Source organism: Hyla sarda, chromosome 9 (genome assembly GCF_029499605.1).
Source record: "Hyla sarda isolate aHylSar1 chromosome 9, aHylSar1.hap1, whole genome shotgun sequence".
In the NCBI taxonomy this organism is placed as follows: Eukaryota; Metazoa; Chordata; class Amphibia; order Anura; family Hylidae; genus Hyla; species Hyla sarda.
In genome coordinates this window covers 6,042,514-6,058,879 of record NC_079197.1, presented here as the reverse complement: position 1 = coordinate 6,058,879, position 16,366 = coordinate 6,042,514, and the positions used below count along the sequence as shown (strand labels likewise).

Genomic DNA, 16,366 nt, shown 5'->3' with positions numbered 1-16,366 from the left:
TGGCTTCTGATTGAGATTTTTGTTCAAAACCAAGAGTGGAACCAACACAGAGAAAAACTATAATAGAAGGTTTGCGCCTTTTGGGACCACTGCTGGTTTTGGCTAAAAAGTACTGGGCAAATACTATGTGTGAAACCAGACGTGGAACATAGCAGAGTCTTCAAAATAATGGACATCGGGTGGGGTTTCCTGGCCTCCATAGATGCCACAATAACACAGATGTCCATGGGCACCTGCACCTTGGGATCTCCACTCACTATAACATGCTGGGAGTTGTAGTTTTGCAACAGCCAAAGGTCCACAGTTTGGAGGCCACCGCCCTATATCTGACTGCTGTAGACGGGATTATGGGTGAGGTGGGAAGATCTGACCTGGGGGTAATGTGATTAGGAGGTGTGACCACTTCTTAATAAGGTTAGGTGATCACAATTAACAAAGAAAAACCCTCAAAATAATCTACTTAACCCCCTCATGACCGGCAGAGCGTCATCACGGGTGCCCTTCATTACAGCTACACCAAACTTCATAAAGCCAATTACTCTCCGGACCCTTATCTCCGGGGAAGAGTAAACACCGTGGGGGGGGGGGGGGGGGTCTCGCTTTGGTGTTATCAGCCAATATCTAGATTCCTCTCGTCTGGGTCCGGCTACACTTGGCAGTGGGGGTCTTTATTAACCCCGTACTCATAGGCGGTTCTTGTGGAGGGTTGATTGACATTTCTGGAAAATGTTGTGTGGCCATTTCAGGAGGGAACGGTTGACTTGTGAGGAGTGTAATGTAGCACCAGAATATCTGTTTATCTACAGTGAAACCTCTTTGGGAAGACCACCCGAAATTGTATTGATACGTGGACTTTATTGGGGGGAGGGGGGCCTTGTCAAATGATATGACCACTATAATAATGGGTGGACGGAAAATCAGTCACACGACATCTGGTCTGCATAAGGGAGCGGTCTTCTCAAAGAGGTGGTCTATTGGAGAGGGTTCACTGCATATAGCTCATATCTATCTATTCCATGTCTATTATATATCTATCTATCTCATATCTATTTCATATCTATCTATCTATCTATCTATATCTATCTCATATGTATCTGTCTTATATCTATCTATCTCATATCTATTAATCTATCTTTATCTATCTATCTCATATCTATCTACCTCATATCTATCTATCTATCTATCTCATATCTATCTATCTATCTAAGTCATATCTATCTCTCTCATATCTATCTATCTCATATCTATCTACCTCATATCTATCTCATATCTATCTATCTATCCATCTCATATCTATCTACCTCATATCTATCTATCTCATATCTATCTACCTCATATCTATATATATCTCATGTCTATCTATCTGTCTTATATCTATCTATCTCATATCTATCTATCTATCTATCTATCTCATATCTATCTATCTATCTATCTCATATCTATCTATCTTATATCTATCTCATATCTATCTATCTCATATCTATCTATCTCATATCTATCTATCTCATATCTATCTCATATCTATCTATCTATCTCATATCTATCTATCTATCTCATATCTATCTATCTTATATCTACCTCATATCTATCTATCTTTCTTTCTATCCATCCCCCATTGTCACTCAGATGTGAAGTCTCTGGACACAGGTCACATCTCGCTGCCTTATTGCCTCAGTTAATGGTTTATTACATCTAATGTGTAGGAAATGTTGGTGTCACTGGGAGCTGTTGCTGGGCTTTGTAGTTCTTAGGGCCCTGGTCTTCTGAATATTCATTCCCCTGTGTCTGGACATTCACTGTAGGGGAGATGTGACCTATTCCTCTGACTATAGGTTTGGGGGGCACAGATATTGGTCTGGAACCCCCACAATATCCCATTATTAGACCACAATCCCTCATTTCCAGTCTGTTAACTCCTTCTTTACCGCCATTCATGGTCATTTGTTTGTCAGAGGGCCAATCACCTGGGAGGTCTATTACCATACCGGGGGAGGAGGGGTCTCTTGGTAAAACTAAGGGGCCCCTTTGTAATTGAATTAGATTAATGCTAAGACAACTGTGAGACATCACCTTCTGAGGTCTCTTCCCTAGAGCCCAGGTCCTCTGTGACCTTCTGAAGATCCGACTGGTTTTCCTTCAAGAACCAATAACTTTATGGACCTTTTACTGACTTCTTTGTGACCATCTTGTCCTCTCCAGGGACCACATAGACCTTTCTGCATGGGGCTGTAGGGGAGACGACATAGACCAGCCAACCAATCGCACAGACCTGGAAGAAGATGATCAAATGATCGATACATCTCCTCAATAACTCCATAGACCTCAGCATTGGCCAGTTTGGTCTCCTCCGCCATGTATAACCAGCAGACCTTCCAAGCCTTCACCCACAGCTCTGCTGGGCTCATGCAAGATGCCAACTGCCAGTACAACATGAGTGGGTATCCTGGCATCGGCCACCACCACCAGGCTTTCTTCGCTTTCTCCTCTATGAAGTCGGACTATGGAGATCTTGGGGTCCAAGCTGTTGGGGATTGTTCGCCTCAGGTCCTGTCCTGGAGCCACCTGCCACAGCTGGACCCTGCCAACCAGCCCCTGGGCATCCATGGCGAGGACCAGACCCAAGGACCAAGAGAGCAGATGTCCAACCTGGTGGAAAACAAGAGGACCCCGAAGAGAGAGAGAGAGGAGGACACGGACATGAAAGCCCAATCTCCGGCGGCCAAGTGTAGCCCCCAGACCCCCTACTACACCCAGGCATGGGGGGCTGCCACCTTCTGGCCAACTACCCCAAATGGAGGAAATGCAGCAGCTCCCAACAAGCCCGATGACACCAACAAGCCCCCAGCCCCCGAAACCCTTCACCAGTACCCTTCTAACCAGAGCCCCGGGGCAGCCTTGGAGAGTGGCCTGTCCAGCATGGAGAACAGCAGATGTAGCAGTGCCACCAGCTCGGTGTCCAGTGGCCCCACCAATAGTGGCAGTACCCCCAGGAGCCTGTCCAGCGGGGGCAGTGAGGGCATCTGCAGCGACAACGAGGAGGTAAGTGCCCAGGACAAGGACCTGAGGTTGTGTTATCTAGACCAAGACAGGTCCCCTAGAAGTGCTCACAGGGATGTATGGTGTACTAGACCCATCAACATGACCATCCTTAGGATTGTGGGGCTCCCCTGGGGTTTATGGGATCTTATGGTTAGTTGTACATTATATTGGGGCTCCTCCCGGGTTTATGGGATCTTATGGTTAGTTGTACATTATATTGGGGCTCCTCCCGGGTTTATGGGATCTTATGGTTAGTTGTACATTATATTGGGGCTCCCCTGGGGTTTATAGGATCTTATGGCCAGTTGTACATTATATTGGGGCTCCTCTGGGGTTATAGGATCTTATGGTTAGTTGTACATTATATTGGGGGTCCTCCCGGGTTTTTAGCATCTTATGGTTAGTTGTACATTATATTGGGGCTCCTCTGGGGTTATAGGATCTTATGGGCAGTTGTACATTATATTGCGGCTCCTCCCGGGTTTATGGGATCTTATGGTTAGTTGTACATTATATTGGGGCTCCTCTGGGGTTTATAGGATCTTATGGTTAGTTGTACATTATATTGGGGCTCCTCTGGGGTTATAGGATCTTATGGTTAGTTGTACATTATATTGGGGCTCCTCTGGGGTTTATAGGATCTTATGGCCAGTTGTACATTATATTGGGGCTCCTCTGGGGTTTATAGGATCTTATGGTTAGTTGTACATTATATTGGGGCTCCTCTGGGGTTATAGGATCTTATGGTTAGTTGTACATTATATTGGGGCTCCTCTGGGGTTTATGGGATCTTATAGTTAGTTGTACATTATATTGGGGCTCCTCTGGGGTTTATGGGATCTTATAGTTACTTGTACATTATATTGGGGGCTCCTCCCGGGTTTATAGGATCTTATGGTTAGTTGTATATTATATTGGGGGCTCCTCTGGGGTTTATAGGATCTTATGGTTAGTTGTACATTATATTGGGGGCTCCTCTGGGGTTTATAGGATCTTATGATTAGTTGTACATTATATTGGGGCTCCTCTGGGGTTTATGGGATCTTATAGTTAGTTGTACATTATATTGGGGCTCCTCTGGGGTTTATAGGATCTTATGGTTAGTTGTACATTATATTGGGGGCTCCTCTGGGGTTTATGGGATCTTATAGTTAGTTGTACATTATATTGGGGGCTCCTCTGGGGTTTATGGGATCTTATAGTTAGTTGTACATTATATTGGGGCTCCTCTGGGGTTTATAGGATCTTATGGTTAGTTGTACATTATATTGGGGGCTCCTCTGGGGTTTATAGGATCTTATGGTTAGTTGTACATTATATTGGGGGCTCCTCTGGGGTTTATAGGATCTTATGGTTAGTTGTACATTATATTGGGGCTCCCCTGGGGTTTATAGGATCTTATGGTTAGTTGTACATTATATTGGGGCTCCCCTGGGGTTTATAGGATCTTATGGTTAGTTGTACATTATATTGGGGCTCCTCCCGGGTTTTTAGCATCTTATGGTTAGTTGTACATTATATTGGGGCTCCTCCCGGGTTTTTAGCATCTTATGGTTAGTTGTACATTATATTGGGGCTCCTGGTGTTTGGGGCTGTGTCCTCCATCACTCTTGGTCTTGTAAACCTAAATGAACCCCTGTAGTAGTTAATTCTTGGATTGTGTTTTATTGAACCTATGTCAGTGTTTCCCAGCCAGGGTGCCTCCAGCTGTGGCAAAACTACAACTCCCAGCAGCTGTCCAGGCATGCTGGGAATTGTAGTTTTTCCCCAGCTGAAGGCTCCCTGGTTAGGAAAGGCTGACCTATGTAATAATGTTTTGGTCTTGTTATATTTAGGTCACCATGCTGTGCACTGACATTTGACTTGTTAACTTTCTGGCACCAGTTCATTAAAAAAACTCCACCGGAGTACCCCTTTAATATTGAACTCTTAGTGTTGGTATATGGAGGAGACTCCTTTAATATGAAACTATTGGTCTTTCTATATTGAGGTGGTCACCTCTTTGACTTGTTATATGGAGGAGACCCCTTAAGTATTGGACTTTTTTTTATCTTGTTATATGGAAGGGACTCCTTAATTATTAAATCTTTGGTCTTGTTATGGGGGAGACCCCTTTAGTATTAGACTTTTGGTCTTGATAAATGGAGAAGGCCCCTTTATTACTGGACTTCTGGTCTTGTTACATGGAAATACCTCTTTAGTATTAGACTTTTGGTCTTGTTAAAGGGGTACTCCCGTGGAAAACTTTTTTTTAAATCAACTGGTGCCAGAAAGTTAAACAGATTTGTAAATCACTTCTATTAAAAAATCTTAATCCTTCCAGTACTTTTTAGGGACTGTATACTAAAGAGAAATCCAAAAAAGAAATGCATTTCCTCTGATGTCATGACCACAGTGCTCTCTGCTGACCTCTGCTGTCCATTTTAGAAACTGTCCAGAGCAGCATATGTTTGCTATGGGGATTTTCTCCTGTTCTGGACAGTTCCTAAAATGGACAGCAGAGGTCAGCGGAGGAAATGCATTTATTTTTTGGATTTCTCTTTAGTATACAGCCACTAAAAAGTACTGTAAGGATTAAGATTTTTCTAATAGAAGTGATTTACAAATCTGTTTAACTTTCTGGCACCAGTTGATTTAAAAAAAATAATTAAAAAAAAAAGTTTTCCGTGGGAGTACCCCTTTAAATGGAGGAGATCCCTTTATTACTGGACTCCAGGTCTTGTTTTTATTTATTTATTAATTTTTTTCATTTTCAAAATAACAAACAACATACATATCCAGAAAATATTTTTAAAAAAACCTCCCTCCCCTTCCTCCGCCAGCCTGGCACAACCCTATCTTCTTAACTTATACTTATTCGCTCTTCCATGGCGCCCATTTTATTTATTTATATTTTTCATTTTTTCCTTTTTCTTACCACTGTAATAAAATTCCTCAAATTTCTTAACTTTCCCCACAACTTAAAGGGGTATTCAAGGCAAAAACTTTTTTTATATATATCTCAACTGGCTCCAGAAAGTTAAACAGATTTGTAAATTACTTCTATTAAAAAATCTTAATCCTTTCAGTACTTATGAGCTTCTGAAGTTAAGGTTGTTATTTTCTGTCAAAGTCCTCTCTGATGAAACATGTCTTGGGAAACGCCCAGTTTAGAAGCAAATCCCTATAGCAAACCTCTTCTAAACCGGGCGGTTCCCGAGACACGTGTCATCAGAGAGCACTTTACCTTTACTTCAGAAGCTCATAAGTACTGAAAGGATTAAGATTTTTTAATAGAAGTAATTTACAAATCTGTTTAACTTTCTGGAGCCAGTTGATATATATATATATATATATATATATATATATATATATATATATATAAAAAAGTTTTTTCCTGGATAACCCCTTTAAGTTTTTTTTTTTTTTTTTTAATCTACCACTTTCCAAAATGTCAAAAATGTGCTCACCTCCTTTATCCCTAACCAATTCTAACGAAATCCCTTGTTCTTGTACAATATGTATCAATTGTGCCGCTACATAATACAAATTTGGTAACCCCAGTCCACCCCTTTCCATCGGTGGATTACCCCCCCCCCCCCAAACCTTAAACTTATTCCCTATCTTTTCCTCCAAGGGAATAAGATTCAGTTTCTCAAATTCTTCCACCTTCCTGGAGATGACTAGACCAAGATATTCAACATTTTCTGCCGATTTTGACATTTTTACTCTACCAATCTGGTCCTCTATCTCTTCATCTAAGGGCAGTAAACATGATTCCCCCCAATGTATTTTAGAAGCTGACAGCTCTCCATATTCTTCCACCATTTGAACTATCAGTCGTATCTTTTCTTTTTGATTGACAACAAAAAGGAGAATGTCGTCCACATGTAACATTATTTTTTCACTTTCCCCATTTATTCCGAATCCACAGAATTTGTTTGTTTCTTTTAACACCTTCGTGAGGGGTTCTACAAAAAAGGCAAATAACATAGGGGACAGGGGACAGCCCTGTCTTGTACCTCTTTCGAATTGAAATATTCCTGTTAATTCTCCGTCAATATTAATTCTTGCACCAGGGGCATTATAAATAGTTTTTACCCCCTGAAGAAATTTCCCCCCTAAATTAAATTCCTCTAGAACCTGAAAAAGGAAGCCCCACTGCACTCTCCCCCCTCCCCTCTATTTGAATATTTAGAAAGGTCCTATGAACATTACTAAATAAATCAATGACCTCCCCCATTACCCTTGATAGTCTTAAATCCCAAATCTTTGAAACATTTTTATAATCTGTATTCAACAAAGATATTGGGCGATAAGCCTCAATTTCTGTATTATCTTTACCTTTTTTGGGGATTAAAATAGTTTCAGCATCCGTCATCGATGGGGACAACTCCCCCTTTACCAGTGATTCATTAATAACTTCCAGCAAATAGAATAACAATGGGTCAACAAATCTTTTATAAATTTCCAACACAATCGCCCATCTGGGCCCAGGGCTGAATTTCGAGTGAAAGACTTAAAGGGGTACTCCACCCCTAGCATCTTATCCCCTATCCAAAGGATAGGGGATAAGATGTCAGATCGCGGGGGTCCCCCGGGATCTCCGCTGCAGCACCCAGCTGTTATTACTGCACAGACCGAACTCGCTCTGTACGCTATGACGGGCAATACAGGGGCCGGAGCATCGTGACATCACAGCTCTGCCCCTCTCGTGACGTCACAGCCCGCCCCCTTAATGCAAGTCTATGGGAGAGGGGGTTATGGCTGCCACGACCCGTGACATCACGAGGGGGCGGAGCCGTGATGCCACGATGCTCTGGCCCCTGTATCGCCCGTCATTACGCACAGACTATATTTCCCCTCTTTTCAGGATTTATATAATTTATGATACTATGCCTGCGCTATTTGCCCCATCCCCATATTCCCATTCACTATTTTACCTTCTTCGTTCCGGAGTCCCGCTATTCCCCAATTCCCCTCCTGATTATTGATGATACTGGCGTTACACACCCCCTGATGAAGCGCATTTGCGCGAAACGTACGTTGGGGTAAGTGCAGGTGGTGTATGGCTCTGCATTGGTAATTCCTATGTTTTCATGTCTTCCCAACTTCTTGAGCTATCTCTTGGAGGTTTTTTCACCTTAGTTCCATGTTTGCTCTCATTAATGGGGTTTATGCGTGTTGTTTTATTTCCTATACCAGTGATGGAGAACCTATTTGAGCCCGAGTGCCCAAACCATAATGCACGCCAACTTTGTTTCCCTCAAAGTGCCAGCACAGCAATTAAATCAGAATACTGAGGTTTAAGTTTAGAAAAAACAACTTAGGTAGGCAGTATAGTTCCCCCACATTAGGTTGTAGTTCCCCCACATTAGGTTGCAGTTCCCCACATTAGGTAGGCAGTATAGTTCCCCCACATTAGGTTGTAGTTCCACTACATTAGGTAGGCAGTATAGTTCCTCCACATTAGGTTGTAGTTCCCCCACATTAGGTTGCAGTTCCACCACATTAGGTAGGCAGTATAGTTCCTCCACATTAGGTTGTAGTTCCCCCACATTAGGTTGTAGTTCCCCCACATTAGGTTGTATTTCCCCCACATTAGGTTGTAGTTCCCCCACATTAGGTTGTATTTCCCCCACATTAGGTTTTAGTTCCCCCACATTAGGTTGCAGTTCCCCCACATTAGGTTGTAGTTCCCCCACATTAGGGTTGGCAGTATAGTTCCCCCACATTAGGTTGGCAGTATGTTCCCTCACATTAGGTTGTAGTTCCCCCACATTAGGTTGTAGTCCCCCCACATTAGGTGCAGTATAGTTCCCCACATTAGGTGCAGTATAGTCCCCCACATTAGGTGCAGTATAGCTCCCCACATTAGGTGCAGTATAGTTCCCCCACATTAGGTGCAGTATAGTTCCCCACATTAGGTGCAGTATAGTTCCCCACATTAGGTGCAGTATAGTACCCCCACATTAGGTGCAGTATAGTTCCCCACATTAGGTGCAGTATAGCTCCCCCACATTAGGTGCAGTATAGTTCCCCCACATTAGGTGCAGTATAGTTCCCCCACATTAGGTGTAGTATAGTTCCCCCACATTAGGTGTAGTACAGTTCCCCACATTAGGTGCAGTATAGTTCCCCACATTAGGTGCAGTATAGTTCCCCCACATTAGGTGCAGTATAGTTCCCCACATTAGGTGCAGTATAGTTCCCCACATTAGGTGCAGTATAGTTCCCCACATTAGGTGCAGTATAGTTCCCTACATTAGGTGCAGTATAGTCCCCCACATTAGGTGCAGTATAGTTCCCCACATTAGGTGCAGTATAGTTCCCCACATTAGGTGCAGTATAGTTCCCTACATTAGGTGCAGTATAGTTCCCCACATTAGGTGCAGTATAGTTCACAACATTAGGTGCAGTATAGTTCCCCACATTAGGTGCAGTATAGTTCCCCCACATTAGGTGCAGTATAGTTTCCCCACATTAGGTGCAGTATAGTTCCCCACATTAGGTGCAGTATAGTACCCCCACATTAGGTGCAGTATAGTTCCCCACATTAGGTGCAGTATAGTTCCCCCACATTTGGTGCAGTATAGTTCCCCCACATTAGGTGCAGTATAGTTCCCCACATTAGGTGCAGTATAGTTCCCCCACATTAGGTGCAGTACAGTTCCCCACATTAGGTGCAGTATAGTTCCCCCACATTAGGTGCAGTATAGTTCCCCCACATTAGGTGCAGTATAGTTCCCCCACATTAGGTACAGTATAGTTCCCCCACATTAGGTGCAGTATAGTTCCCCCACATTAGGTGCAGTATAGTTCCCCCACAATAGGTGCAGTATAGTTCCCCCACATTAGGTGCAGTACAGTTCTCCACATTAGGTGCAGTATAGTCCCCCACATTAGGTGCAGTACAGTTCTCCACATTAGGTGCAGTATAGTTCCCCACATTAGGTGCAGTATAGTTCCCCCACATTAGGTGCAGTATAGTTCCCCCACATTAGGTGCAGTATAGTTCCCCCATATTATGTGCAGTATAGTTCCCCCACATTAGGTGCAGTATAGTTCCCCCATATTAGGTGCAGTATAGTTCCCCCACATTAGGTGCAGTACAGTTCCCCACATTAGGTGCAGTATAGTTCCCCCACATTAGGTGCAGTATAGTTCCCCCACATTAGGTGCAGTATAGTTCCCCCACATTAGGTGCAGTATAGTTCCCCCACATTAGGTGCAGTATAGTTCCCCCACATTAGGTGCAGTATAGTTCCCCACATTAGGTGCAGTATAGTTCCCCCACAGACATACAGCCATCACTCATATACAGTGTATGGCTGGAGGCTTTATGTCTGTGTACTGCCTCATAGTGCTCTGTCCACCGCTCCTCCGGTCAGGGGTCACGACCTACTGCTATAGGTCCCAGGACCGGAGGAGCGGTGGTTGGAGCACCGAAGCTGAAGTGTAGCTGGTAACTTACCATGCCGGTCAGCGCGCGTCCTCCTCCTTGATGTTCCGCTCCCCGGTTCCTATGGGCGCGCGCACGGGATGTCAGTGACGTCCCTGCGTGCTCTACCTCCCGGCGGCCCCTGTGTTTTTAAAATTAACGCGGGGCCACAGAAAGGTAACCGGGACATCCTTGTGTCCTGAAAAGATCTTTTGGGACACAGGGATATCCTGGTTTGCCCCGCCTGGGGAACTATGAGGGGGCTCGGCGTGCCATTGGTTCGCCATCACGGTCCTATACCAATGTCTAAGTCGGCATTCCCTGCTGTTTATCATCTATGTGCACTCTGCTCATTCCATACCTTCTTAAGATGTGTTTTTAAATGGATTATCAATAAAGTTTTGTACATTTCTATTTACCTGCTGTTGCTGAATATTTTTCTTTTTGGTGGTTTTCCAGCATCACCCTCTTGTTTTGTTCCACTTGGTGATAAAGGGCATTATCATTCACAGGAATCAAATCGATTCTCGATTCTGTGTGATGCCCAAGAAAAAATGTCTCTATCTGAGTATTTACATCTCTCAACCCCACTTACCCCAAAATGTAGCCAACCGAGTCACCTGACTGCCTATTTGTACGTCTTTCCGATCTCTTACACCTTCACGCAATTGAAATCCCCGTTACATAAAGTTCTCCATAATTCTCATCCTTTATAAACTCACCCAATTTATATAGAGTAAATGGTGGCGGAATATACACAAGCGCCAAAACTACCTCCGCATCCTCCCAGTTTGCGTATAGGAACACATATCGACCTCTTGGATCGCAACGCGAACAGTAGATTTGTATTTTACGTCTTTCATGAATTAGCACTGATACTCCTGAGGAGTAGGATTACAGTGTGGAATGAAACAAAATTTTTGCCCATTTCCTCCTTATTAAAGGGGTACACCGGTGGAAAACCTTTATTTATTTATTTTAAATCAACTGGTGCCAGAATGTTAAACAGATTTGTAAATTACTTCTATTAAAAAATCTTAATCCTTCCAGTACTTATTAGCTGCTGAATACTACATAGGAAATTATTTTATTTTTGGAACACAGAGCTCTCTGCTGACATCACGAGCACAGTGCTCTCTGCTGACATCTCTGTCCATTTTAAGAACTGTCCAGAATAGGAGAAAATCCCCAGAGCAAACATATGCTGCTCTGGAAAGTTCCTAAAATGGACAGAGATATCAGCAGAGAGCACTGTGCTCGTGATGTCAGCAGAGAGCTCTGTGTTCCAAAAAGAAAATAATTTCCTATGTAGTATTCAGCAGCTAATAAGTACTGGAAGGATTAAGATTTTTTAATAGAAGTAATTTACAAATCTGTTTAACTTTCTGGCACCAGTTGATTTAAAAAAAAGTTTTCCACCGGAGTACCCCTTTAAGCTAAGTGAATCTCTAGGTGAGTTTCTAAGGTGAGTTTCAATCAGACATACTATGGAAATAATAATTCCTCACTCTTTCAAAGATCGAAACCCTCTTCAACTTCTCCTTAAATGGGTTATCCAGGAAAGACCCTTTTTTTTTTTTTTTTTTACATATCAACTGGCTCCAGAAAGTTAAACAGATTTGTAAATGACTTCTATAAAAAAAAAAAAATCTTCATTCTTTCAGTACTTATGAGCTGCTGAAGCTGAGTTGTTCTTTTCTAAGTGCTCTCTGATGACACCTTTCTCGGGAACTGTCCAGAGTAGAAGCAAATCCCCATAGCAAACCTCTTCTACTCTGTGCAGTTCCCGAGACAAGCAGAGATGTCAGCAGAGAGCACTGTTGCCAGACAGAAAAGAACAACTCAACTTCAGCAGCTGATAATTATTGGAAGGATTAAGATTTTTTAATAGAAGTAATTTACAAATCTGTTTAACTTTCTAGAGCCAGTTGATATAAAAAAATTAAAAAAAAAGTTTTCCCCTGCAATACCCCTTTAATTCCTCTAATATTCCACACTGTCATCCTACCCTCTTCTCTATCATTACCCATTAACAAGTTTCCCCTATTCTTCTCCTCTAGACTACGTTGTGCCATATGTAAAATGGAAGAATTTATTTTGTCTTAATATCCTTCGCCTTGACCTTTGCAGGAAGCTCCGACATCTTCTGAGATGGAACAGTTCGCTAAAGACCTGAAACATAAGAGGATCACCCTGGGGTACACCCAAGCAGATGTGGGCTATGCCCTGGGAGTCCTTTTCGGTAAGATTCCATGCAGAGATATGTCTGGGGGGCCCGATCATTGGGGAAGATCTCGAGGATCTGACATTTCGTGTCTTTCTAGGAAAAACCTTCAGTCAGACGACCATCTGCCGCTTCGAGTCCTTACAGCTGAGCTTCAAGAACATGTGCAAGCTGAAGCCCCTGCTGCGGAGCTGGCTGCACGAGGTGGAGAACAACGAAAATCTGCAAGAGGTGGGTGAAAGGGGAGACCCCGAGGGGCCACCATTGACTTTGAGGAACCTTTCATGACTTTACACCATAGATGGACCCTGTTTAGCTGCTATAGGGCTAAGGTTGTCCCCAAGTCTGTTTGACCCCCACTTGACCTTCCAGTAGGAGATGGGAACCTTCCCAAGGCCACCCTCTAGTAGACCCCAAAATCAAAGGGGGAAGAAGTCATCATAAGGGTCATAAAGTTCTCAACTGCAAGGAATTGGGGGAGGGGGGGGCGGTCATCAGACTACAAGGCCAACATTGGGGAAAGCTGAGTGAAAACCATGAAAGGGGACATCCCGAGGGGCCACCATTGACTTTGAGGAACCTTTGAGGCTTGAAGCCGTCTGTTTGAACTCACATGACCTTCCAGTAGGAGATGAAAACCTACTCAAGGCCATCCTCTAAGTAGGCCCCACAACCTAACGGGGTAGACCCCATCATAAGGGTCATAATGTTCTCAACAATTTGGGGGGGGGGGGGGTAATCATGAGACTACGAGGCCATCATTGGGGTTAGGTGGGTGAAAACCATGAAAGGAAACATCCTGAGGGGCCACCATTGACTTTGAGGAACCTTTGTGGCTTTAAACCATGGAACCTTTTTAGCTGCTATAGTAGGGTTAAGGTTGTCTCTGTGTCTGTTTGACCTCACTTGACCTTCCTGTAGGAGATGGGAACCTACTCAAGGCCGTCCTCTAAGTAGACCCCAAAACCAAAGGGGAAGAAGTCATCCTAATTGTCATGAAGTTCTAAACTGCGAGGAATGGGGGGGGGGGGGGGATCATGAGACCACGAGGCCAACATTGAGGAGAGGGGGTCTAAGCACCAGAATGGGGCCCCCGATTCACTGGTTAGAATGAATATGTAATATGTTTCTCTTTTTGACCCAAAAGATCATCAGTCGGGGTCAGGTTCTGCCTCAAGCCCAAAAGAGAAAACATCGAACCAGCATCGAGAACAACGTGAAGCGGAGTCTGGAGAATTACTTCATGCATTGCTCCAAACCGGGGGCCCAAGAGATATCACAGATCGCCAGAGAACTCAACATGGATAAAGATGTAAGTGGATAGAAAGATAAATAGATAGATATGAGATAGATAAATAGATAGATGTGAGATAGATAGATAGATAGATAGATAGATAGATATGAGATAGATAGATATGAGATAGATAGATAGATATGAGATATATATGAGATAGATAGATATGAGATAGATAGATAGATATGAGATAGATAGATAAATAGATAGATATGAGATAGATAGATAGATATGAGATAGATAGATATGAGATAGATAGATATGAGATAGATAGATATGAGATAGATAGATATGAGATAGATAGATATGAGATAGATAGATAGATAGATAGATAGATATGAGATAGATAGATATGAGATAGATAGATATGAGATAGATAAATAGATAGATATGAGATAGATAGATAAATAGATAGATATGAGATAGATAAATAGATAGATATGAGATATAGATAAATAGATAGATATGAGATAGATAGATAAATAGATAGATATGAGATAGATAGATATGAGATAGATAGATAGATATGAGATAGATAGATATGAGATAGATAGATATGAAATAGATAGATATGAGATAGATAGATATGAGATAGATAAATAGATAGATATGAGATAGATAGATAGATAGATATGAGATAGATAGATAGATATGAGATAGATAGATAGATAGATAGATAGATATGAGATAGATATGAAATAGATAGATATGAGATAGATAGATAGATAGATAGATATGAGATAGATAAATAGATAGATAGATAGATAAATAGATAGATATGAGATAGATAGATAGATAGATAGATAGATATGAGATAGATAGATAAATAGATAGATATGAGATAGATAGATAGATAGACAGATAGATAGATATGAGATAGATAAATATATATATATATATATATATATATATAGAATTTTCTTTGCTCTTCCCCATTTTTCACGCGTTTCCTCCATTTCCCGTCAGGTGGTCCGAGTTTGGTTCTGCAATCGCCGCCAGAAAGGAAAACGGCAGGTGCACCCCTACCTGAGGGAAAACGGGGGCGAAGCCTACGAGATGGTCCAGTCCATCTCACCTTCTAACGCGGGGGGACCCTTCTCCCTGCCGCAGATGTTGACCCCGCAAGGCTTCGCTCCGGCCCCTCTGGGTCCCAACCCTGCACTTTACGTGCCTGCCTTCCACAAGAGCGAGGTGTTCCAGCAGAACGTCCCGCAGGGAATGCCCATGACCAACCACTCCGGCTGAAGCGCCCCCCTGTGGCCACTGCGTGAAAAAGAAAATCCTTTATAGAGTCAGAATATAATTTTTGGGTTTATTTTGCTATGTCTGGGGCCGGGTGGGGGTGGGGGAGGGGTTTTTAGGAGGGGAGACAGGGGTGCGGAGAATTCACTGTCCCTTTTTTTTTGTCCAAATTTTTGTTTCTCAATTCAGTGTTGTGACTTTTAAGAAGAATTAACTCCTTAGATAAAGGTTCGTTCTCTACCAGAGTTTACTCATTTGTTTCCAGAACTATAGATGAGATGACGGACTTAACCCTCCACTGCCTGGCATTAGTCGCCGGTCACATGACTGATTTCTTCCGATATCTTTTTCAAAAAGATTAACTTCCCCACCTGACTTTACCTGCAGCCTCCTGGCATTAGTAATTTTCCTATTTCAGTGTTTTTCCCAAACGGTGTATCTACAGCTGTTGCAAAACTACAACTCCCAGCATGCCCGGACAGCCGTTGGCTGTCCAGGCATGCTGGGAGTTGTAGTTTTGCAACAGCTGGAGACAACCCTGCTCTATCTCTAAAGCTATACAATACCTAACTTTACCTACTGCTATCTGGCATTATTAATATCTCTATTTCATCACTATCGACATGGTTACCCTTAGCTTTAAAGGGGTACTCCATTGGAATTTGAATATATATATATATATATATATATATTTATTCATTTTTTGTAAAAAAAAAATTTGCCAAATCAACTGATGCCAGAAAGTTGAACAGATTTGTAATTACTTCTACTAAAAAAGTTTTAACCTTTCAGTACTTATCAGCTGCTGTATGCTCCACAGGAAGTTGTGCAGTTCTTTCCAGTCTGAGCACAGTGCTCTCTGCTGACACCTCAGTCCATATCAAGAACTGTCCAAATCCCCATAGCAAAACCTCTCCTGCTCTGGACTGTTCCTGACATGGACAGAGGTGGCAGCAGAGAGCACTGTGGTCAGACTGGAAAGAACTGCACAACTTAATGTGGAGCATACAGCAGCTGATAAGTACTGGAAGGGTTAAGAATATTAAATAGTAGTAATTTACAATTCTGTATAACTTTCTGGCACCGTTTGATTTGTAAAAAATAAATAGAAAATAAAAATAAAATTACGGAGAACCCCTAACTACAG

General features: G+C 42.6%; 1 protein-coding gene across 2 annotated transcripts; it reads left to right on the top strand.

Moving 5' to 3' along the window:
* Positions 1 to 293: 293 nt before the first annotated feature.
* On the top strand, positions 294 to 15,302 carry LOC130290822 (POU domain, class 5, transcription factor 1.2-like). 2 transcript variants are annotated; one of them, XM_056538921.1, is made up of 6 exons: positions 294 to 351; positions 2,200 to 3,039; positions 12,590 to 12,701; positions 12,784 to 12,914; positions 13,831 to 13,995; positions 14,944 to 15,302. In XM_056538921.1, exons 2-6 carry the CDS (start codon positions 2,353 to 2,355, stop codon positions 15,220 to 15,222), a joined length of 1,374 nt encoding a protein of 457 aa, XP_056394896.1. In that variant the 5' UTR covers positions 294 to 351; positions 2,200 to 2,352; the 3' UTR covers positions 15,223 to 15,302. The 2 variants fall into 2 exon arrangements, with proteins under 2 accessions (XP_056394896.1, XP_056394897.1); XM_056538922.1 differs by lacking the exon at positions 294 to 351 and having other exon boundaries at positions 1,671 to 3,039.
* The last annotated feature ends 1,064 nt before the right edge of the window (positions 15,303 to 16,366 follow it).

Bases quoted from the DNA above. Each gene is read 5' to 3' on its own strand.
- LOC130290822 (XM_056538921.1), top strand. From the start codon at position 2,353: ATGTATAACCAGCAGACCTTCCAAGCCTTCACCCACAGCTCTGCTGGG. The intron at 3,040-12,589 runs GTAAGTGCCCAG...TGACCTTTGCAG, and splicing joins TCTGCAGCGACAACGAGGAG to GAAGCTCCGACATCTTCTGA. The intron at 13,996-14,943 runs GTAAGTGGATAG...ATTTCCCGTCAG, and splicing joins AACTCAACATGGATAAAGAT to GTGGTCCGAGTTTGGTTCTG.